Here is a 24,918-nt window from a genome sequence, read left to right as displayed (position 1 = left end):
TACACAATCTAACAGATGGTACAGTAAACACACATACACACACTCCAGACTGTTGGATTTGAGTCATAAAAAGGGCCCTTGATGCATAACGTTACACTGTTATGAGCTGAGCTGTATTACTTTTGCTCGTTTCTCTGGCTGCTCTTATCCACCGTGCAAATGCAGGCATATCTGTTCAGAGTCGCGAGTGTGTATTCACGCATTCCCTGTGACGTGGCGAATGTTGAGGATTTGGGACATTTCCCCGGGCCTTATTTCCCTGCACCTTGAGGACACAGCCATTGGTGTTGGGGAGAGGGAGGGGGTCTTATCAGCAGGACAGCATACAGCACTGTAATCGCCCGGTCCCAGAGACAGCCGGGGGTAAAGGGAGGGAAAGAGGATGACGAGAAGGAAAAAAGGCGATGTTTATACCTTGTAGGTTACATCAAATGACAGTTCAGTGCATAACTGAGTAGAAATCCTCTCAGTGAGAAGTGCATATTCTGTCTAACGTGATGGAATATCGAGACTTAGCAACCACAGCACTCTTGAAAGTATCCTTAATGCAAAAAGAGGGGAGTAGAGGTGGGTAGGTGCATTAAAGTGTCCTCCTCCCTGTGCGGACTTTGTCTTTATAGCGACTTCACCTGACTACTCATATTTCAGTCTCAAATCTCAAACATTCTCCATTCTAGTTCTGTGTTGGCTCGGTTCAACGTGTTAATTTAAGACACTGTTTGCTTTTCCACCGTCAAGAGCCGAGAGCAGCCACGTCATGACGTCACCGCTTACGTGGTTGTTAGGCAAGCGTGAAAATCCCACACAACAACAACAACAACAACAAATCGTCTCCATGCCAAAGAAAGTGTCTGATGCACATTTTTCTCCATCAGTATGTATTTCTTTCTCCTTTATTTGACACATAGCACCATAAATAAAGGATTGAATCAAGTAATGTTTGTCATATTACATGGATGATGTTAGCTTAGCCACCAAAGCCATTTTGAACATTCGATAAAAGAGCAGAAAAACCACATTTTGGGCTTTTCAATAGAAGGAAACTCCAAGTCAGAGAACATTAACCGGGCATGTTTCTGGATTAATAATTATCCACCATACAAGGTTTGAATGGTTAGGTATTTGTTGCATAATATGACAAACGTAGGACTGGATAATTCATGTGCAATGACTTTGTACTCTCGCCACACTCTTTGAGGTTGTCAGATGTGGACGAGCAAATAGTCGCCGCTCAAGTTGAACTAATCTCCGGTGCAAGAACAAGTACAGTTGGACACTGGCTCCGAACTGACTCTGTGGAAAAGGAAAGGAAAGAAGGGATGAAGATCTGATGGCGTTTAACTCTAACATGCATTCATGTACAGATGAAAAGTAATGTTCATTCAAAGGATAAGGAGGATACAAGACAGACAACGTTTTGAATACCTTTTTTAAATAGTGAAGCATCACAGATATAAAGCAGCTAGATTTCCTGCCGGCAGGATAATTTTTTGGCAACTTTCCACACGCCTGCAATACAATAAGCGAGTTCTACAGGCAGTAAATAATAGATTCATATTTTATCACGAGGCTTTGAAGCAACCAGCGTCCAGGTACGGTTGGTTGTAACCCCAGAGCTCATTGTGATAGAGCACATAGTTCCATTCTCCACACTTGATTTACTGCTGTGACTGCGTTAAAAGAAAGACAATAGGATCGGTGCTATTGATAATTAGTTTTTAATGTGCCACACTCATCATGTCCAATTTCATGCCCCTTAGGCAGCTGATCACAGATTTAATCAACACATTATTGCTCGCTATACTTAAGCTGACTGCAGGGCTTCTCTCTCACTCTGTGTGTGTGTGTGTGTGTGTGTGTGTATGTGTGTTTGTGTGTTTGTGTGTTTGTGTGTGTGTTTGTGTGTTTGTGTGTGTGTGTGTGTGTGTGTATGTGTGTGTGTGTGGAGAAGGTGTAACAGCGTCTTTGTGTGAGCGAGCGAGGGAGGTTGTCGAGCGTGTGCATCCATCCCAGCCACGTTCCTCTTTGATAGACATTGAATGTGTTCCACGTCATTAACCAGGAGCGGCGTTCAGAGATGACGCGTGTTGTCGTGCTGCGTTCATGGGAAGCTATTGTCGTCTTTTTGTGTTGCAAGAAAGAGGAAGAGAGTCCAGGCCTGACTTTGCCTGATTTCCTCCGTGTTTGAGCTTCATTTTAAACGCTTGCCTCACATCAAAGACTCCATATTGAGATGTCAGGCTCAGAAACTAAAAGCTGAAAAAGAGTCAGAACATCGGACAACCGGCGCCGGAAAGAGCAATGCTATGTTTTTCCATGAGCTGCTTAGCACCCTGGCTGGGAGTCAAGCGGAGACATTGGGAGGTGGTGAGGCCTTCATTAAATGCAGCTCAGGCCCTGGTGAAACCCTGGTTAATGTTCCTATCATCTCCGGAGTGGCCCAACGTCTGGCTCTCTGTCCAAACGACTCATGTTTAATGCATCTGTGCAGTCCTTGTCATTTAACCTCACCTCTGGAGGTTGTAGGTCGGGCTGGAATAGCGGAAAAGCTCCCACAAGACCCGTAAGGCAAAGCGACGGTGCAGTTATTCTTCGCCCCGCTCTCCATTTACTTAACATGGGGAGAGCTGCTCCACGTCTCGCCTATTGCTGTGTAATCTCCCCAAAGCAAACCCCCCCCAGCCCATCACACTGCATGCAGCTGAACCTGAGGGTGGTCCGGGTTGACTGTGCGGCTCTGAAGCACTTTGTTACGCAGCTGCGCCTGAATGCTTAAGCAGGAGACAACTGATGCTATGCTGGGAGACTTTATGACTTACTCTGCAATCTTTAGGAGCACTTCATGGCTTTAGGAAGGCTTAATATGTTGTGTCCCTATATATACACCGAAGCAAGCTCTGGATTTAGGGTAAAATTGAGCAGAACCAAGAGTGTTTACGTTATTTGTGAATGGATTATCTCTTAATGTTGGTGTGAAACTGTGTTGGCAGTTCTTATTGTAGCAAGTTCAACTCTCTGATTGTTTAAATTAGGATTGCAGATGTGAATAAAAGCTATACAAGGTCAGGTTTGGATTCAAATGTGTTCTGGTAGATAGATTTGGTTTGCAAATGGCGGAAGTCCTTTAAGACAGTGGATCTCAAGTGGTCACGCCTCAGGACCCTTTTTCCAAAGTTTTGAACCACTGCAGTGTAGCGCATATGTTTTGTATGAAATAAAAAGACAGACATGGAGCCAATCCTTGATCACTACCTAACAGCAGTTTTCAAAACCGTTTCTGGTCTCCGAAATTTCCAGTAGAATAGCTACTGCACCGCAACATTAGACATTTTGGCCTTCAAAATAAAAGTGGCCTTCAAAATAAAAGTTTGACTTTTTTCTGTGATTTTTTTTTTTCCTCAACTTGTTTTTTTTCACTTGCATAACTGTGACCCACCAGTTGAGAACCACTGCTTTAACCCTTGTATTATGTTGAAAAAAAATTACATTGATTATGTTGCGGGTCATTTTGACCCATACTGTGTAAATGCACTCAAAACAGTCAAGAAAACAGGTTAAACCAATAACAACTTTATTTTAGATTACATAAACATTTAGAAAAGTGACATACAATACATTTTTAATTCCAACACTATATTTAAGAACTATTTAGTCTAATCCTCTTGTCCTCCTCCCGGCTCAAAATGATAATTCTTCCCTCCTGCCATGCTCTCTCCTTCCTTCTTCTCATCCTGTTTTCCTTCTCTCTGTTCATCCTCCTCTATTCCCTTCTTTTCTCCCTTCCTTCCTTCCTTCCTTCATTCATTCTTTCCTCCTTCCTTCCTTCTTCTCTTCCTTCCTTCCTTTCTCCCTTCTTTCCTTCCTACCTTCTTTCCTTCCTCCCTTCCTCCTTCCTTGACCAAAGAAAGCACAAGGGCTACGTTTTTCCCTCTTCATGAACACATTTCTTTTTAACTTTGACTTCAACTTTAACTTCATCCCAGCGAACTTCAACTTTTCAATGTTCTCCACATGATGGACAGAATGTTACTGTGTGCTTTCTGCAGATGTAATTCTTGCATTTCACCCAAGAGGTACTTGTTTTACTGTCCTCTCGGGAGGGACAGACCTGGCATCTTTTCCTTTTCTTTCCACCTGTGTCCACTGGATGTTGGTTGGGTGAGGTTGGGTTGGGTGAGGCTGCAGGTTGGTCGGGTGACCTGAGCTTGACCTTTTCAATGACAGCTGCAGCTGCTGGGGATCGAGCTGGCCTGGCTCGCGTCTGGATCTTGGGAGTGATAAGTGCTTTGCCGAGTTCTTCCAGGAAAAGCCGACGTCTGTACAATTTGCCGGCATTCCATTTCTGGTTGATTGCAGTCCACAGGACATAGGCATTGTAAGCAGACACGTCCACAATGTTGTAGAAAATCACCAAAGGCCAACGGGCTGTCTTGCGCTGGCAGCTGTATGTTGCTGTGACTTTGTCCAGATTGTCAACTCCTCCTTTGGTGGAGTTATAATCCAGGATCATTTGTGGCTTCATGTCTTCTCTTGTGCTCAGAGATGCATCTGTGTGCATTGTACTCATTACAAGAACATTCTTGTTTCTCTTTGGGCAGTATGAAACAACTGTTGCTTTCTCAGTGAAAGCAAATATTGAGGAATGCAGAGGTCTGCCCTGCATCTTCAGAATTTCAGTGGGAAGTTCTGGCTTATTTCTTCTGACTGTTCCCAACATGGTCAGCTTTCTCTTCTGAAGTTCATCTCCAAGTCGGTAGGATGTAAAGAAGTTGTCACATGTGATGTTATGACCTTGCAGCCCTTCACTCATTTCCAGCACCACACGCATCCCCTGATTCCTCTCAGATGTTCCTCCAGGTAGCTTTCCAGTGTATACTTGCATATTCCATGCATAGCTGGATTTTGCATCACAGGCTGCCCATATTTTGATGCCATACTTGGCGGGCTTGTTGGGCATGTACTGTCGGAAAGGACAGCGCCCCCTGAATGGAACAAGGCGCTCATCTACAGTAACATGGGGACCAGGATTGTACAACAAAGGTAAAATTTCAACCCATTTATCCCACACATCTCTGATCGCAGCTAGTTTGTCTCTTTCACGTCGACCAGCTCTGGTGTCGCGGTTGTCAAAGCGGATCACACGAGATATCATGTGGAATGTCTCCAGAGACATTGTTGCACGAAAGATTGGCCTTCCATTCTCTTCATTCCATATACTTGCAGTTGCTTCTCCCTTTGACCTGTACACTCCAGCTAATAACAGAACTCCAATGTAAGCATGCAAGTCAGTCGGATCCAGTGGTTTCCATTTCTCTTGAAACACACGTCTCCCCTCCAAGTTGGTCATTTCCAGTATAATCCTCTCTATTGGTGAGGATATGTAGAGCTGAAATGCTGATTGAATCTCATCAACTCGTGTGACAGCAAATCTTGTAGGACCGGGAGTCATTTTGACCACATTGGAAGATGACAGTCTGCCTCGGCTTGGGTGTGGTGATGTTGACCATTTTATATTACCGTCCTTAGATGCCCATGTCCCCTCTGTGGATGATGATTGCTGCATTCCTTGGTTTTCATCTGTTGGAGGAACAACGGCAGACTCGTCCTCTGAATCCTCCTCATCGTAGGAAAATTGACAATCTGGATCAGCAATAACATTGTCCTCTGTCTCTGAAAGATCCTCTGGTTCTGAAATATCTTCCTCTACATCACTATCCCAGTTCAAAATCTGTGATAAAGCCTCCTCAGCTGCCGTCCTTCTGGAGCTCATTTTTGGTGAGTTTGTCAAAGAGATGACATGAGAACAGTGACAAGGACAAGTGTGAGAAAGTTCCCTCTCTTCACACACCTGGCTCTGGGTCTCAGAGGCAATCAAAATACAAACAATTGTACATCAAAGTAAAAAGTACATCAAAGAGACATGTTTATTTTGGATCTGAACAGCTATTTAGCCACATTAAAGGGTCTGGGTCAAAATGACCCGCAACATCATCTTTGTATACAAACTCTGCACAGACATTCCACTACACATCAAAGTGTCCAGATTTTACACACCAGTTCATGACCCTAGATGATGAAAAGTCACCAAATTTCATCAAGAAAAAGAAAGGATAACCAGTACTTTGGTCAACACAAAAACTGAAATGGGTCAAATTGACCCTTAACATAATACAAGGGTTAAGATATAGAAAGATACCCACTTCTGACTAGGGTTAGGGTAGCTAACCTAGGATTATCGAGAACAGCTGAGATGTTTCTGATAATCTTGAAGAAGAGGATGAACTCAGCTGTTGCAGCCTTTCACTCAATTCTTCCCAATTCAACCGTTAGCATTTCTGCTAATTCTAATCTCAAAGAAGAATCTTGCACCTTTTAGGTCCCTTTGACATATATTACTTCACTTAATTGTTGTCATTATACTTACTTTTACTTAAGAACAGTGTGGTATTAGTACTTCTGCTTCTGTGATCTGGATACTTCAGATAGTTGGGAATTTCCATCCCAAGGTAATGCTGGGGATCCCTTTATTAACCCCCTTTTTCGTAGAGTATATTATATATGTTGTAGGTTTGTTGACCTGGTAGCATGTAGCATGTATTAGCATTGAAGCAAAATGTCAGCTCTTCTTGGTCACCTCAACCTTCAACCAGCCTGTAGAAAGAAGAGTAGTTTAAAGAAGGAACTTCAACATACATTTTTCATGGCCATTAAATAGTTTGTAAATTATGACCTATTCGGTTTGGAGAGTACTGAGGTGTTTAATAATGCAGAGATGCACGTCGAAGCAAACGGGCAACGATTCATCGGGATCCTGCATCTCTCCATCACACACACTGCTGTGTAAGAGGATGTACAAGAGCTGCGATCCACTCTTTGTTTCACTTGATCTTCACGCTGCATTTTCCTCAGATTTTCCCGGCTTACATGCTAAAGACTGCCTCCCTTTTTACTCCTCTCTCCCCCCTCCCTCCCTCCCTCCCTCACACACACCCACTCAATCCCTGCCTCTCTGTCTTCAGAATAATGGTAATTAGAATATCACCATGATTGAAATTTGGCCAAAGTTGAAGAGGGAAACAGGTTTTCTAATCAGGAGCCGCCTCGTAGCTGCGATCCTGATGCTTAGTTGGCTGAAAAAACGTTCTTCATCGACAGGGGTCTAACCGCGTGCCAGACTGTATTGTGAGGGCCAAACTTTCCAGGCAGTGCAGGATTTAATTTGCATCTCCCAGTTGAGCCTGTTTTTATTTTTGTGTTTTGCTGTCATCTCCTGGGACGGATTGGATTGAAACGACTCATGTCTGTCGCCTAAATATCAACCCACAGCCGGTTAGCTTAGCATAGCATAAAGCTAACTGACCCCAGAGAAGCGTTGGGGATCCCTCTCTTAATGGTTTTATTATTAGGTAGATGGTTTGGTAATATTTCACTTTAAGCCTACAGAAAATCATTTGCAACCATTGCTTTGCTTTTCCTGTTTCCTTTGGCTGGTGCTCTGCTTTGCGTTTCTTGTTGTCAACAAAGCACATGAAAAGACAAAACCAACAATGTGTTAGTGTCTTCACAATGCCTGCAGTCTGTGGCAGCCTTGACTTAATGGTATTAAAGGAAAACACAGTGTTTGTTGACAAGGAAAACATATAAAAGCACCATGAAATGTGCATACACATGTCCCAGTTCAGCCAGTTTTATTTAAAAGTGTGTGTTTTGCTTTCATCTTAAGAACTGATACAGCTGTCAAGTTTCTCTCCTAAATATATAACTACATCCTGGTAGCTTAGCATAGCACAAAGCAGGTCAGTTCTTGGTTAGCAGCAGTGACTTCCTGCTGAGCCGTCGTTTTTCTCACACTTTCATTGAGCCGACTTTCCTCCCGTGTCATTCCAGCAATCCATTAAAGGCAACGGTAATGGAGTCATTATTGTGAGTTGCAGTAAAGAGTTGAACGGTATTTCCGAAGATGTTTGTAATTCAGTAGACGTGTGACAGGGAACTACCCAGATGAAAGATGTAAACAGAAGCTAATCATCTGCTCAGACTGACTTGAAATACATAACATTTTGGCATTTAGAATGTGTTGATCAAAGCTCATTGGTATCAAAATGATTGGAGTTAAAACCTTACACTTCAACTTGTCTGTTTCTCAAATCAAGTGTGGTCTTTGAAATCTTTTCCTTTGCAGAGTGGGATCAGCATGAATAAATGTCTTCTCACCCTTACCTGACTTCTCCTGTACTGTACACGCATGCACCTGCAAATTGGGGCATTTTAATTTAATTGGGGCTTGAATGCTAACCTCCCTTTCTGTTTTTTTTCCCCTTCCTGTCTACCCTTCCCACCTCTGCTCCTCCTCCTCCTCCAACACAGGAGCTGCTCAGGAAATAGGTAAGACTTGTTCACGCTTCCTTTCCTTCTCCTCGCCACTCATCACTTTCTGTCTCATTTCATCTGAGCATTTTGTGCTGCTGTTTTTGTGTACAATCAATCCTCAATCTTCTGCAGTAAAATGTAGATTTCTATCTGCCTCTCTTCCATTCTCCACAGTCCATTTCCTCCAAATCTCATGTTGTTTCCATTTTGCTGACTGGGCATCTTCAGTCGCTTGCCAACAGAGATGATGTGTTTTTGAAGGCCGATCCTGAAGTTAGCATCGAGGGCACATTCATTATCTTATAATCTTTTGGAAAGCAGGATAATCTCCAGATATTAACACCACTTGAAGCGTTTGTGCAATCACCAGAAGTAAGAAGCTAACGTTGGGTATAAAGGAACTACAGCACGGTCACATGACTTCACATCTCCACCGCTAAGCTAAAGGCGGCTAATGTTGGGCTATAAAGGAACTACAGCACGGTCACATGACTTCACATCTCCACCGCTAAGCTAAAGGCGGCTAATGTTGGGCTATAAAGAAACTACAGCACGGTCACATGACTTCACGTCTCCACCGCTAAGCTAAAGGTGGCTAATGTTGGGCTATAAAGGAACTACAGCACGGTCACATGACTTCACTTCTCCACCGCTAAGCTAAAGGCGGCTAATGTTGGGTTATAAAGGAACTACAGCACGGTCACATGACTTCACGTCACCACCGCTAAGCTAAAGGAGGCTAATGCATGTTCAGAACTTACTTGAATTGAATACAATATAAACAGTGTTCCTCTGGTCAGATTTTGCTCCCTCCCTTAGCTTTGCTTACAGGGTAATAATAGTAAGCTGTAAATCAAGCCATGCTGCCTTCACTCCCCCTCTCCTCCGTCTCTCCCCTACCAAGCCTTTTAATCCAATTAGCAGTGCCCCCGACAGTTATTTATATGTACATGAATTAGAATTGAGCAGCAAGCGATCCTCCCCCTGGGGGCAGATTGGACATTTCTGTTTCTGGTCAAAAAACCTCTGCTGCTGCTGACGCCCAGAAGCAGTGGCTGCAGAGACCAACATGCACCACCAATAGAGGGGTGCAGGGGTGATGCGTTTCGTCTCATTTAGATACTTGTTAGCAACCGGTGGGGAATTTACTGATGTACTTCTGTTAACCATAGACCTTTTTTCAGGAAAACAACCTAAACATCTTCAGAAAACCATTGACTTCCAGACGATGGACCAGGAAGCAGAACATCGCTCAAGTCAATGTCGATGTTTTCGTACTCATTGTCTCTCTCCAATTTTTTCAGATATGGTCCAGCTCTTTCCCAACCCCCCTGACACATGCATGATATTTGGAGGCTGGTTTCTCTCTACTTTAAAATGTAGTAGTAGTTTTAAAAATGGATCACACGGTGTCTTTTCTACAGTGGCTACAGGTGCTAACACTAAAACAACGGCCCTCAACGTTTCCATTAGTAGAAACGTGCTGCATCTTCAGAAACCTCTTCCTCTGCATGTGTTTTGGCACATTTGTGTTTTTATATATGCAGCGTGTTTCTCCTAGAGGGAATGTGTACGGCTATCAAAGCGTGCTCGCACCTGAAGGCCTCCGTACCTTGGCTCCCACATCGTGCATGTGTCAGGAGGTTGGAAAGTAGTTTTCTTGTTTTACTTCCCTGGAGTAAACTAGTTTTAAAAGAGGACCATATCTGAAAAAAAAAACGGAGAGCAAGCGACATATTTCTTGTAGTCAGAGGTCGCAGGGCTTCTTTAGCTGACCTGACACTGACTGCAGACTCCCCCCCTCCCTGTGTGGGAGACACGCTGTTTGCTGTGCATGCCGATCAATAGAAGAGGAGACTCGGGAGGAGGGAGCACGGTGAGGGAGGCAGCAGTTAAACACAAGGAGTCCTATCCATGTGTGCACAGAAAAGCTCTTTAAACACACACAAACACGTGCATACACACACAGACACACAGACACACACACACACACACACACAAGCACACAGCTCAGATTAATGGCTAAATCAATCACACGCATACAGTGTTTGCTTGTCACCCTGTATGCTTTTCTTTTATAACACAGGTTCAATTTCCCAAGCTAGTGAAGCTCTATCAGCAGAATATGTATTCAGCAAGGTCGTTCCTCCCTGCAGCGGGAACACCTCCCAACTGCAGGACGTCTCTCTGCTATTGCAATGTCAATAGTCCCCGTCCAATGCATTACAATGTACAGCTGTCAATACAGCAGCTGCTCAGAGCGGCTCATTACAGAGACCTTCCTCTGACTCCTGTTGTCTGAACGACACCATGGATTTTACATCTGAGTCAAGCTCTATACGTTAACAGATGCAAGAGAGGGATTTAAAATAAAGCATTGTTACTGTTTTGTTTAATCAGAAAACGTCATGTTTATCACAGATGGAAATCAGGTTTGTGATAGGTGCTCCATTTAAGAATGAAATAAAGAAAACATAAACATAATCAAAAACAATGCAGAATTAAATAAAAACTAGGAAAATAAATATAATATGAGGCGGTAACGTCAAACGTAAGCCCCGCCCACTTTCAGGTGAAAATCCTGCATTAAAATAATAGGTCTTCATGTCTTAGACCTGCTGAGTCAGAGCTCCGGTTTCTTTACTTCCTCTCCAGAAAAAAGGAGAGTAAAAGAAAGGATGTACTTCAGATGAAATCAAGTTCATGAAGAAATGTACAATATTAAAATAAAATACGATTAAATAAAGAAATCGAAATGTCCAAACTTTTTTCTTGATTTTTTTTATTTGATCAGATACAAAATATGAATATTTTATTCATCCCTGAGGAAATTAGGTTTGTGGCATATGCTGCATTTTTTAACCAGATAAAAATTACAAAGATAAAATAAATAAGTTCATGAGAAATAGTGATAGAAATTAAAACAATTTATAGAAATAAAGTTTCAACATTTCAAGACATTGTACTACAATATATTCTTCTCCTCTTCCTCCTCCTCCTCCTCTTCCTCCTCCTGTGAGGCTTAAAAGTTAAACTAGTGTGATTAATTGTGCTTAAATTAAATTAGGTTATGGAGGTTTTTAATAGTTTAAGGTTAATCAACCTCAGCCGGATATTTACAGTATGGGGTAATATTAAATATTCATGCTTTGATTAGCAAACCTAATATGTCATTTATCAACAACGCACAGTCATTGTATAATGATTTAATGATTTGTCCTAATTTAATCAGTCAGTTAGCCCCGCAGCCAATCAGAGAGCAGCATTAAAACAAAGTAAAACTCTCATTCTAATCGCTGTGTTTCAATTAGTACTAAGTACTTGGATTTTGGAAAATAAATGGGAAAATGCCACTTTTGCTTCTGTTTCAACTTCTTAAATCAAGAGAAAGTCAACTTGTAAATCGGCTTTAAATGTGTTTTACTACACTGGGAGAATATATAGGGACTTAATCACAGTCAAAAATAAACGGGGATTGTTAATCACTTACAGTATAGTATTTGTTCTATACGTCTTAAAATACGTCAGTCAATACTCCACTGGTGGATTTAAAAACAGTAGCTGCCAACAAGTGTCTAAATGAGACGACTAAAGTCATCACGCCCAACATTAGCCTCTTTTAGCTTAGCGGTGGTGACGTGAAGTCATGTGACCGTGCTGTAGTTCCTTTATAGCCCAACATTAGCCTCCTTTAGCTTAGCGGTGGTGACGTGAAGTCATGTGACCGTGCTGTAGTTCCTTTATAGCCCAACATTAGCCTCCTTTAGCTTAGCGGTGGTGACCTGAAGTCATGTGACCGTGCTGTAGTTCCTTTATAGCCCAACATTAGCCACCTTTAGCTTAGCGGTGAAGACGTGAAGTCATGTGACCGTGCTGTAGTTCCTTTATAGCCCAACATTAGCCACCTTTAGCTTAGCAGTGGTGATGTGAAGTCATGTGACCGTGCTGTAGTTCCTTTATAGCCCAACATTAGCCGCCTTTAGCTTAGCGGTGGTGATGTGAAGTCATGTGACCGTGCTGTAGTTCCTTTATAGCCCAACATTAGCCGCCTTTAGCTTAGCGGTGGAGACGTGAAGTCATGTGACCGTGCTGTAGTTCCTTTATAGCCCAACATTAGCCGCCTTTAGCTTAGCGGTGGTGACGTGAAGTCATGTGACCGTGCTGTAGTTCCTTTATAGCCCAACATTAGCCGCCTTTAGCTTAGCGGTGGTGACGTGAAGTCATGTGACCGTGCTGTAGTTCCTTTATAGCCCAACATTAGCCGCCTTTAGCTTAGCGGTGGAGACGTGAAGTCATGTGACCGTGCTGTAGTTCCTTTATAGCCCAACATTAGCCTCCTTTAGCTTAGCGGTGGTGACGTGAAGTCATGTGACCGTGCTGTAGTTCCTTTATAGCCCAACATTAGCCTCCTTTAGCTTAGCGGTGGTGACGTGAAGTCATGTGACCGTGCTGTAGTTCCTTTATAGCCCAACATTAGCTTTTTAACTATAGAAATCAGTGGTGATAATATGTGGAGAGTATCCTGCTGAATAAGACGTTTAGGGTCCCGTTGTTTTTGTTTATCGGGGTTGGAGACGTAGCTTTGCTTATAGCAGACTCTTGAAATGTTGGAGGACAGAAGGATGCTGCAGTGCCTCACACTCCCTCCCCCTCTTCTCTGATTTTCTCTCCTCCGCCTCCCCGTCCGTCCTCAGTAAAGAGTCTCATCTCACTTTTGTTTACCTCGCAAGAGACGTAGATCACCTCCTCCCCCTTTCTCTTCCCTGAAAGATATTTCCAAAAGAGTGAGCCCAGACCACAGCTGCCTCTCTGACGCATTAATCACTTGGCTGCCGCCCCTTCACACACACGCACACGCACACACTCACACTCACATTAACACACACTCGCACTTATGTCATGGATAACCTGATTTGACTCAAACCGTGAAGGCATGTACCGCCATCGTGTAATATAAACACGTCAAATGCACACGCGACTTAGCAGGATGACACACACACACACACACACACACACACACACACACACACACACACACACACACACACACACACACACACACACACACTAAGCATCTGCCCGCCACTCAAGTGTTCTCTACTCTTTACACCCTCTCCCTCCATCCAGCCATGGCTCCCTCATGACCCTACATTTTCCTCGTCATTAGCGATACCAACCAGCATCCTCGCCTCTCTCTCTCTCTCACCCTTCCTGCCTCCCTCGCCGCTCCACTGTTTACTTCTCAGATTCTTTATTTGAATCTCCACCGCCTCCCCTCTGCCTCCTCTGAGCAGAGCGGGGGAGAGGCAGGAGGAAAGCGTGCTGCTGCTGCTGCGTTAGATGTTAATTTGCAGGAAATCACATGTAAAGTGATGCACCTGCTTTATGTAAGTGCATTGTGTGAGATGAGTGGAGCATGTTACGCATCCTGACAGGGAAACGAGCTCGATGAGGCCGAGTCATCAGGCTGATATGAAATCCTGGAGGTTAAAGAAATATGATTATCTTTGGGGGTATACAACCAGTGCATACAAGAGAGAGATCTATCCTCCTATAATTCACCTGATTAAGTCTGCTATAGCGGGAAATATGGCTCTATGTGAATCCTTATATTACCGTGTGTGTACAGGACTGGTTTGTAGCATAGATGAGCTGCGCTACGTCACTGCCTGGTGATTGAAGACCCGCCCACATAACGATGAAAACAAAACGATCAGCACCAGGCGGATTACATGTTTTATCATGCTGTAAAGTTGCTGCAAAGTTTATAGCATTATGATTTAATTTACTTTTTGACAGAAACCAGAGCCCAGTCTGCTGTGATTGGTTAGCTGGCCGGCTCTGTGGTGATTGGTTGACCGCTTAGAGATGTCCCGCCCCTAAGCCTTTCACGTACAGTGTGTTGGAGCGCTAGCCAAGAGAATAAGGACTCAATGGAGGCGAAAGAAACTCCCTCTGGAGGGAACACAGGGATTTCAGCCTTTGCAGACCATTTACATGCACTAGAACATCTAGAACACACTGCAGGAGAGGGAAAACCCCTGATGAGAATAACAGGGCCTCTTTAAATCTACTGGATGAGCACCAATGTATTCTGGCCCTTTCTTTCAGTGGTTTTATAACAATATTTTCAAAATAAAAGTGGCAATTTGTTTCAAAAATGTACGGAGCACATGAATACTGCCACGGTATTAACTTATTTCCAGACCATGGAATCACCGCCTACATCTTTAATTTACTCCGTGTATTATATGAGTCAGGTGTTACTTTCTCATTAAAAGTTGTGAAGAACAAACCATCAAAAAAAGATTCCTATGAAAGATTAATAATCGGGAAGCTTGGAAAACTAATAGAAGCAGCAAAAAATGAACCCCTCCAATACAGAAATTGAGACCATGTATTAACAGCTTTGCAACAACACTCTCAAATCAATTTTGGAACAGCTGTTGCATATTTATTAATAATTATTCTCTAATTTACATTATAGTAACCCTGGATTGAGCGGACACACATATTATCATTCAAGCTGCTTCTCATATCTAAGACAATTATTCCATTAAAGCAGCAATTAAATAAATGTATTTGAATGTCCATTATCTGCTTTTATTCTAAACAAAAACACGAAACAAACATCCAGCATGGCGAGGATCAACATAGGATGAAACAGAGGGAACATTAGAAAAGACAAACGGATAAAGAGCCGGCGTTTTGATTTCCATTTTATTATGACCACCACAGATTGGAATGCACTTTACAAAGCTGTAAAATCTTCCCTCCTTTTGTGTTTACGGCCATTGTTGAGATTTGCTTTGCACTCATTACGCTCAGTGAGAGATAAAGGCGTTTTGTGCAGCATACAGTGGCGGCGCTAACACAAAAGCCACTTACATGCTCGCTGCAAGCATGTAACACCACATAAAGCTCTTCACACCCCGGTCTTACATAATGTGGCACAAATCCACCGCCACCAGTGGGAGAGGTGCAGAGTGTGTGAGTGGTGGAGGTGGGGTTATAGGAATAGTGTGGTTTTGCTGATGCTTTATTAGAGAGGTGCAGGAATGAGTCCTAAAATCCAGAATCGAATTCCCTACTCTTTAAGTCAACGCTCTTTTTTGTTTTTTTTGACAAGCCTCAAATAAGTTCTGTGGTTAACACAAGCTGAAGAGATTTAATTCTACGACATAAAATACATCAGTAAATACCCCACTAGTGAACGTATAAGCGGGCATTGCCAACAATTGCCGTTAGCCGCCTTTAGCTTAGCGGTGGTGACGTGAAGTCATGTGACCGTGCTGTAGTTCCTTTATAGCCCAACATTAGCCTCCTTTAGCTTAGCGGTGGAGACGTGAAGTCATGTGACCGTGCTGTAGTTCCTTTATAGCCCAACATTAGCCTCCTTTAGCTTAGCGGTGGAGACGTGAAGTCATGTGACCGTGCTGTAGTTCCTTTATAGCCCAACATTAGCCTCCTTTAGCTTAGCGGTGGTGACTTGAAGTCATGTGACCGTGCTGTAGTTCCTTTATAGCCCAACATTAGCCTCCTTTAGCTTAGCGGTGGTGACGTGAAGTCATTTGACCGTGATGTAGTTCCTTTGTAGCCCAACATTAGCCTCCTTTAGCTTAGCGGTGGTGACATGAAGTCATGTGACCGTGCTGTAGTTCCTTTATAGCCCAACATTAGCCTCCTTTAGCTTAGCGGTGGTGACATGAAGTCATGTGACCGTGCTGTAGTTCCTTTATAGCCCAACATTAGCCTCCTTTAGCTTATCGGTCGTGACTTGAAGTCATGTGACCGTGCTGTAGTTCCTTTATAGCCCAACATTAGCCTCCTTTAGCTTAGCGGTGGTGACATGAAGTCATGTGACCGTGCTGTAGTTCCTTTATAGCCCAACATTAGCCTCCTTTAGCTTAGCGGTGGTGACATGAAGTCATGTGACCGTGCTGTAGTTCCTTTATAGCCCAACATTAGCCTCCTTTAGCTTATCGGTCGTGACTTGAAGTCATGTGACCGTGCTGTAGTTCCTTTATAGCCCAACATTAGCCTCCTTTAGCTTATCGGTCGTGACTTGAAGTCATGTGACCGTGCTGTAGTTCCTCTATAGCCCAACATTAGCCGCCTTGTCTTTGTGCAGTTAATTGATTTGTCTGCAGGGAGTCAGATGAAGGAATCCTTTATAGTTCATATGATGGCTTCAGTATCGGATGGAGACTGTTTCATAACCAGTTAAATAAAATATGTAGTGACTTCAAGTTGCATTTGTGGCAGAGAGGGTTTAATTTAAGAGTTGTATATATAAATATACAAGCCGTAACGGTGACCTGTCTGAGTCTCTGTGCTTTGGGTGTTTCTGTTACACTTTAACAGCAAGGCAATTTATTAGAGATTCCCTCAGATGCTTTATCTTACATTTGAATGAATCTCAAAGGGGGATTTCTGCTATCACCAGCTTTAGCTTTGGTCTATTATGGATTACCGGGCTGAATAATGCAGAGTCACAGTGGAGAGGATCTTCATTGCAACTTTACAGCAACAAACATTGGCAGATGTGAGACTTCTATTGGCTGATGTATAACTTATTCTCTGAAGGCGCTTCTTTGTTAGTTAGGGTGGAGTCTGTTATTCCCCTCAAGACTCAATTCCTTCGTGTTGGAGTCACAGAAACCAGAGGGAGGAAAGATTTGGTCCTAACCAAAATGTGCTCATATCATCTTTGAAAATACATTGTTTATCTCATAATAAAAACATGTGAAATTACTCTTTATTGGTAACACTATGAAAACATGCAGTCTGAGCATTTATTCAAAACCGAATGTCTACAACAAAGCCTTAAAACAGTTCAAGGCCATGCCAGTGTGAACATATTCAATCACCCCGGTAATGGCTCCATTGTTGGTAGGATTAATTTACTCCACTCAGGATTATGAATTTTTTTTGTAAACAGCAGCTGTTTATTTTCAGTTAATGACAAAATGCTAAGCAGTCATGATGCATTGTAATGTGCCACCCACCAGGGCTCTGTAAAACTGCTCTGTTAAACTCCTAAACGTATTAAAAGGTACACAAAACATCAATAATGGAACAATACAAATGTGTGAGCAACTCTGTCGCTGCATCATATAAATCTCTAGCAGGTACAAGTAATGGAAAATAGATGAGCTGTTTTGATGCCTTCAGTTATGTTCTCTTTCTTTATTAACAACACATAAAACATGACCTTTTCTCTTAGAAATTACACACCCGTTTATCTTATCTGGCTTTGAATAAAAGCTTGTGCAGTACTAGCGTGCTTTAATGCTGCAGTATATATTAATAAAGGGCACTGAATGTCTGCTGGACACACAATGAGGGACAAATTGCACACCATTGGGATCATCTTCCATAAATTCTATCATCCGTCGTATTTCAGAGCTTCCTCTTCTCTAAACACGGATGACCCAAAGCGCCTCCTTCAAATCCTCACCATGAGGGATTGTACTGTTTGAAGTGGTCAGGCCATACAGGGATCTTGACCTTTTCTCATCTGCCTCCAGCTGTCAGTCAGCTGTGCTAACGCGGCGAGAGGCTTCAGTGAAGGGTTGTTCTGTTGAGAGGTTGTGGTGGAAATGATAGGCGTCTCATGCATTAAAGAACATTTTTAAAAAGAGACTTGGGTTAGGGATGGGTATAAGGTTGAAAACAGGGATATCCTCGTTTAACTCCAGAATGGGGGTGGCGTCATGATGTGTGGTTGTGATTTAATCGAATGTTGGTGCCTCAAGCAAAGAAGCTTACATCTCGGATGTAAAGTAGCTGAATCTGACTTGCATTATAGCTAAAATGGTTTTGATGTAACATGGGAATGCAAAGTGGTACAGGTAGGAAAGTTGGTGTCCATAAATAGTCTCCCCCAACTGCCTAGGTGTAGCGTGTTTTCTAGAAGCGTCCTTTCATAAAGCTGCCATTGACTCTCATTATGGCAAAATATTGATGGTCTGATGTAACTTTGGAATGGAAAGTGGTACAGACATGAAAAGGAGTGTCCAAATTAGTCTCCCCCAAATCCCTATGCGTAGCAAGTGTGGTGCTTTAAGCTGCTTCCTTTCATAGAGCTGCCATTGAATGCCATTGTAAAGGAATGGGGTTGGAGTGATAGCTTCCGAACAGTTAGGGGTGGCATAATGATGTTAGGTGCCTTTCATGGTCTCCTGCCTCCACCTTTTCTTACCAAGTTTGGTACCCCTAGCTTCTTCCTTTGATGTAGCTGCCATTGACTACCATTATAGCGATACATGGATGATCCTAATATAACTCAGGAATGCAATATGGTACACGTTTGAAAGTTGGTGTCCAAAATAGTCTTCCACAACTACGTATGTGTGGCAAGTGTGGTGTTTTTAGAAGTGTCCTTTCATATACCTGTCATTGACTCCCATTGTAAAAGGATGAGGGTTAGAGGTCTAGGGTTGACCACCAGGGGAAGACTGCATGTAACTCAGGAACACAAAGGACTACAGATATCAAGGTTGGTGTCCAGAACTGTTTCATACTGCTGCTTAGGTCGAGCAGGTTTGGTGTTTATATCTGCTTCCTTTCATAGAGCTGTCATGACTCCCCTTGTGGAAAGAGTAGGGTTAGGGTCTGGGTTTTGCCCTCTGTAATTTATATTCATTCACATAATCACTAGTTCAGTGCTTGTGCATGCATGTGGATTATCTGAAGTTCCTTCCACCAACAAACTGAAATGAACTGCGTCATTACATTGCATCCATTATTATGTTAAAGAATCCCCTGATATGTAATAAGGCTGTCCTCATACACTTGTTCAGAAAGATTACTCAGAAATCAGCTCCTAGCCGTCAGCACAGAGACACACAATCAGACGTGCTCACACACATCTGTAAAGGGTGCAATCAGACAGTACTGAATGCAATCAGACACTGGCAATATACACACACACACACACACACACACACACACAGGCATTATGGCCTAGCACACAAAGATTGGTTATTTTATCAGCAGGGGCCACACTAACAAAAAAAGGAGAAAATTATTGTTCGCTGCTCAATAAGCATGCACTCAGCAAACACATGTTCCTGGAAATGTCAAATGGAAATGAATATGTGTGGATTAGTTGTCACAAGCCATGCAAAGAGAGAATGGCACATGAATGTTAAGTATTGAAATTAAGACCATAGTGTGTGAGATTGCTATATGTTGCGCCATGTGTCTGATTGAGACATGTTATGAATAGAGGCACGGCTAACACAAGAGCTAATAAAAGTGCAACACAGTGCTATTACTGCTAATACCACCATGGGGAGAGCTGTAGAGACACATTGACATGCTGATGTTTGGATTAATATTTCATACTCACAGCAACCCTTTTATCCTCCAATCCTGTAAATATATTTTCCTACAAATCCAGTCACTGACAGTCTGACAGCGGGTTTGATTTTCTGATGAAAGCACTCCTCACTGTCATGGCGGCCATCTGTTTGTTCAACTTACCGTGCGTGCATTTCTTTTCGAAACCAAAAGGGAATACTCTGCTGTTTGCACAGGAAGAGGGAACATGGTGGGGAGGGGTGGCGACTCTTCCCATGCATCGTTAGTGAGTTTGGGCCTTGGGCGAGCTTTGTACACCGCGGTGTGGAGTGTCATTTCCTGACAACTTTAATCTAGTTGAGACTTTTTGACATGCATGGCCGAGGGCTGAAATCTAGCCTTCTTTCCTCCGCCGTGGGCCAAATATGCCACTGGCACCGGAAATACCCGAAATGTACAACACCGACTAACGGGAAAGGATACTCCGTGACAATTTGACCTGAAGTATGCTGTCAAGGACCAACTAGTGAGGCAGCAAGGACACAGGAGGCGTTTAACGGAACTGGGGTGGCGGTATAATTGTCAAAAATCGGCCAAATTACAATCCCCGGTCCCGGCTGTGTGCGTCACTCTTTAGTGTCCCTTTCCAAAGAATATCATATGTTGTGTATTACCTTTCTTTTTTAGCTATTGCTTTCATGTTATTTTAGTGAAATGCCATAATGAACTTATGAGGAAAGGATGCCAATAAAGCAGAGACTTGTTTGGGGTTCTCTTAATCATTTAGGCCAAGAGATTTCTGGTGTAGATTGATGCAGATGATCCTAATATTCTCAGTGTCCTGGCCGTATATTCCCTGGGATGTTGGATAGTTGTGAACTTTAAAGCTTGTAAGGGAGGATGAACTAGACATTAACCTCCACATGTGTTGATGGCACTCTTTATTGGTGGGCTTTGACTTGCCGTACGTTGGATATTTTACCTTCTTTAATCGTTCTGCACTTCTCTTTATACGGGGGTGACAGTGCCTTTGCATTTGTGTGGCTTATTTGTGATGGAAACATGCAATTTAAGTGGTAGATTTAAACATTTAGAGCAAATGCATTAAGCACAGCTCAGGCTAGCAATTATATATTACTCCCACCATCTCTGGTGTGTTATTATCATAATGTCTATTTCCGTGATTTATGTGCAGGACTGTCAGCTGTAAGTAAACGTGTCTCAGTGAGAGGGGGCTGTGTTTAAAGGCAGTGTTTTGTTAGTGCTGCCCCTCACTCTGTAAACCTGATGCTCCAAACACGCTTTCCATGAGCTGTCTCTCGTGGAAAAGGTTTATAAGAGGCTTCCAGAAACCCTTCACTGGTTCTGAAGAAGCACAGAGTGAAGGCAGACGTTTGTATTTAAAAACGTGCACTCAGCTTCACCTTGTATTTTACAGTGTCCTCATGCAAGTGTTACCAGAAGATAGGATACAAAATAAAGAAGCACACGCTATTCCAGACAGTTTGAGCCATTCTGATGTCAAAAACGAACAGGTTAGCCTTTGAAGAAGGAAAGATTTACTCTTTGTTTTACCTTTTATTTATTTTGCAGGAGCTTTACTCAGACTTTGGTTCTCTAAAAGCGATCTTTAATTTCAATTAAAGGAATCATTGGACCAAGTTATGGCTGCATAAGTATTAATGATAACATTAAACAGCAGAATCAATCAAAGATAATTGTCAGCCTTATCACATTCACCAGTAATTGAGCAACAGCTGAACTGTACGTAAAGATCAAATGTGATGTTTAATTAAGTAAGCTGTTTATTTATTTGTTGTTCTTGTTAATTGATGTTAGTTTTAGTAACAAATTTCCCGCCAAAAGAACAAACACGGCACATTTTAAAGAAAACAGCAGAAGAAATGATAACATAGCCTGTATTCATGCCTTTGCAGACCCTTTACATGCACTAAAACTATAGAACACACCAATAAGAACTATAGGGCGTTTTTAATAATGTACCATGGCAATATAACACATGTAGTAAATGGACTTGAACCCACTTTATGGTCTTGAATGCAAAAAGTGTTTTTCTCGTTCCCCATTTAGTCCGAATATAAATGTAACGGTTGGTCAATAAAACACATTTTCCAGTACCGTTGCCCTTTGCCCTGTCTTTGGTTTCCAACATGGCACTGGGACACATTAAGACCTTCCAGTTTGAAATGTAAAAAAACAACAGCCTTCGCCCACCCTGATGTCAGAAGGGCTTTTTCTGTAGCACTTTGACAGTGTCCTAGGTGGCCGTGGCACATGGTTGATGTTGTTGGCCATTAATTAGTGTAAAGCCCCCCCACCTTCCAGCGTGTCAGAGTTGTTTATTTCGCACAACGGGAACAATTAAGCCTCTGACAGGGCAGCTTGCTACTTCCTCCAAACACAACTTAGCACACACACCTTGTAACCTTCAGCGCCTGCCTTGAAATGCATTTTGTAGTACGTTAGCGTATTATCATAACCAGATGCCCGTCCTGCCGCCCACCTCTGCAGACGCTGGAAAAACGAGGCTCCGGCCTGAATATTAAAGGCGTTGAACTTCATTTATATAGCGCTGTGATCGGGCCACACAGGGCTGCTCATTTGAATCTGGTTTGTTAAGCTGTCTCTCCTTATCTGTCAGATCACACCATGCTCTCCCCCCCCCTCGTCCTCCTTGTCTCCTAAATGGCAGGGATATTTAGGTGCTTGACAACTGAGGAATGCAAATTAAGAGTGGATGTTTCCTGCGTTTCTTTCCTTTCTCTACCCCCTCCCGCTCCCCCTCCTCTCTTCCCCTGTGCCGGTCCTTTAACCTCTTTGAGAAGATTTTATTTGTCATGCTATTTTCGTAACTATGTAGGAGGGAAGTATAACAGGGAATTAAAAACACGTCATTCATGCATTTTCTCTCAACGCTGCTGCGAGCTTTGCAAAGCATCTTGTTGTGATCTGATATATTCTACACGAGTAACATTACCAGTTTGCACTTCATTTTACTCAACTTTTATCTCAGAATTAAGTGAAAAAAGAGTCCTACAACCTTCATATTAAGTTGCAGCATCATATTCGTCAACCTTTTCATAATAACTGGTATATTTTATAGGTTTAACGCTGGTAAAATAGAATGCAAGGAACAAACTGTACTGGCCTTCCTAGCTGTAAGGGGATCAGCCCCTTCCTACGTCCAGGCCTTGGTTAAAACCATACAACCCATCACATGCACTTTGTCGGCATCAGCCAATCGGCTTGCTGCTCCATCTCTACGAGTGGGACTCAAAACACACACCTGTTTGCTATCCTGGCTCCTGATTGGTGGAACAAGCTCCCTGTGACATCAGCACAGCAGGAACTCTGCAGATCTTCTGTCTTAAACTGAAAACGCATCTGCATCTTTGCAATTGAATTCTTTAAAAAGCCCTTACAGAGTTAGCTTAGGCCTTGTGACTAATCCACCAGCTCTTACAATGGTAGGACTTGCTTGGAGTGAATATATCTGACCTTTCCTTGTTGTTCGGAGGTGGATTCTCTCTGTTTATTGCACTTATTGTAAGTCGCCTTTGATAAAAGCGTCAGCCAAATAAAATGTAATGTTGTGCTTTTCCAATTTAGAACTATGGCGGCTATCGGAGACCCAATTCACCATCAAATACCAGAACTAGCTTTTAAATGCTGCTCTTAAATTACACAGTATCTGCCTCAAAACTCCTCAATCTGGCAAATGTACGGAGTCAGGCACACTATTGTCATTTCACCCTGGATAATATGTCATATAGTGTCCTCATGATCAGACAGATGTTTGTCATTTGCCCTCTCTTGCCTACGGTAGTTTGATAACATCTCTGATAAGCTAGCAGACCTAGCAACAGCTCAAGACTTTATGTGAAACATGCCATTATTAGCACGATTATGGCCAAATTCGGCCTTCGTCGAGGTCTGCGCTTTCTGATTGGCTGCTGTATCAGATATATATTTTAAGTGTGTTTTGGGTTAGCTGTGGACAAGCTGCTTGACAGAGTAGCGGTATTAGTGCACACCTCTGCTTTGTTATACAAATGGTTTTACATTCTCCAATGTCCCCTTTCCTGGTTGGGTGAGGGTTATCCACTCCTTATGTCCTGTTTAGTTTGAGGGCCATTAAAGTGGTTTTACATTACGAGGTTTTCCAGTTCTTCAAGTCAGTGTTGTTCGGTCTGTGGGTCTCGTAATGACTGTGCCATCCATTTCCTGTCACTTACACGTCCTTATGTACACCCCTATGCATCCAATCATCTCCTCCAAGTGTCCAAAACAATTCTGCAAGATGCATCCACACAAAAAAATAAGACAGGCCAACAAAAAACCTGTGTCCATGCAGCCTGCAGCTAGTGTGTATCTGCTGATGAAAATATTGTGCTGGGGGCCGATATAAGTACCATCTCCCCTCTGAAGCGATCATTTCAAATAAACCACTCAAGGTTTACCGCCAAGCACAGCAATGTCTCCGACCCCAAAGCAGAGTCTGAGATGTTATTACCGTAGTTTTTCAAATCAGAGTAGCACACAGCTAGAAAGAATCCATCCCTCATTCTTCAGCCGGAGATATTGTTTGTGAAACAAGGAAGTTGCGGCAATCTGAGCTGCAGCTGATGACCGATGACGTCCGTGACCGATTCCTCTCAGGCCCGAAGAGTTCCTCTTGTTTATTTCTGTTTATTCCCATGGACACGCATTTAATGGCTTGGATCTGCCAGCTGCTGCCACTCATTAAATGTCATATTGCATCAAAACAATTAAATAAAAGAACATTTACAAGTAATTATTAACCCTCCGCTTGTGTGACCTCAGCCCTGAAAGGCAATCTGAAGTCTTTTTCTTCAGAACAAACAAAGCTATCAGTATATGTACGATACAAGGATGTCACATTAGAGTCTAGACTGCATTTGTACTGTGTCTTTATGCCCTTTAAAATCTGATTCCTTGTCCTATTCGGCACCTTTGCCAAATATAAGCCATTTACATTTGTTGTGTTTTAAGTTGTCTAATGATGTTCTCTTCATGTAAAACTAAAAATGAAGCTCATGTATTTATAGTACTTGGACATGCATCATAATGCAGAAAACAATACTCTTTTCCCGGGACTTTTACTTGCTTCTACCACTCTTTCCTCAGCTGTCTTCCTCATTGATTCCTTGTGTGCTTACCATTTCAGTATCCTCCTCCATAAAGTGCTTTTGCTCGCCT

General features: G+C 42.7%; 1 protein-coding gene across 5 annotated transcripts in view; it reads left to right on the top strand.

Annotated features, from left to right (window-relative positions):
- Nucleotides 1–24,918, top strand: part of cadm1a (cell adhesion molecule 1a) — a 340,935-nt gene that overhangs the window by 235,775 nt on the left and 80,242 nt on the right. For 4 of the 5 annotated variants that reach the window (XM_063895864.1, XM_063895863.1, XM_063895862.1 and 1 more), the window contains exon 2: nucleotides 8,368–8,385. The exons of the other annotated variant lie outside the window; for it this stretch is intronic. In XM_063895864.1, coding sequence (XP_063751934.1) covers nucleotides 8,368–8,385 — 18 coding nt within the window. The remainder of the gene's footprint in view (nucleotides 1–8,367; nucleotides 8,386–24,918) is intronic. 5 annotated transcript variants of the gene reach the window in all.

The sequence above is a fragment of the Eleginops maclovinus genome, chromosome 11, assembly GCF_036324505.1.
Source record: "Eleginops maclovinus isolate JMC-PN-2008 ecotype Puerto Natales chromosome 11, JC_Emac_rtc_rv5, whole genome shotgun sequence".
NCBI classification, from domain to species: Eukaryota; Metazoa; Chordata; class Actinopteri; order Perciformes; family Eleginopidae; genus Eleginops; species Eleginops maclovinus.
This window is presented reverse-complemented; position numbering and strand designations above follow the sequence as displayed.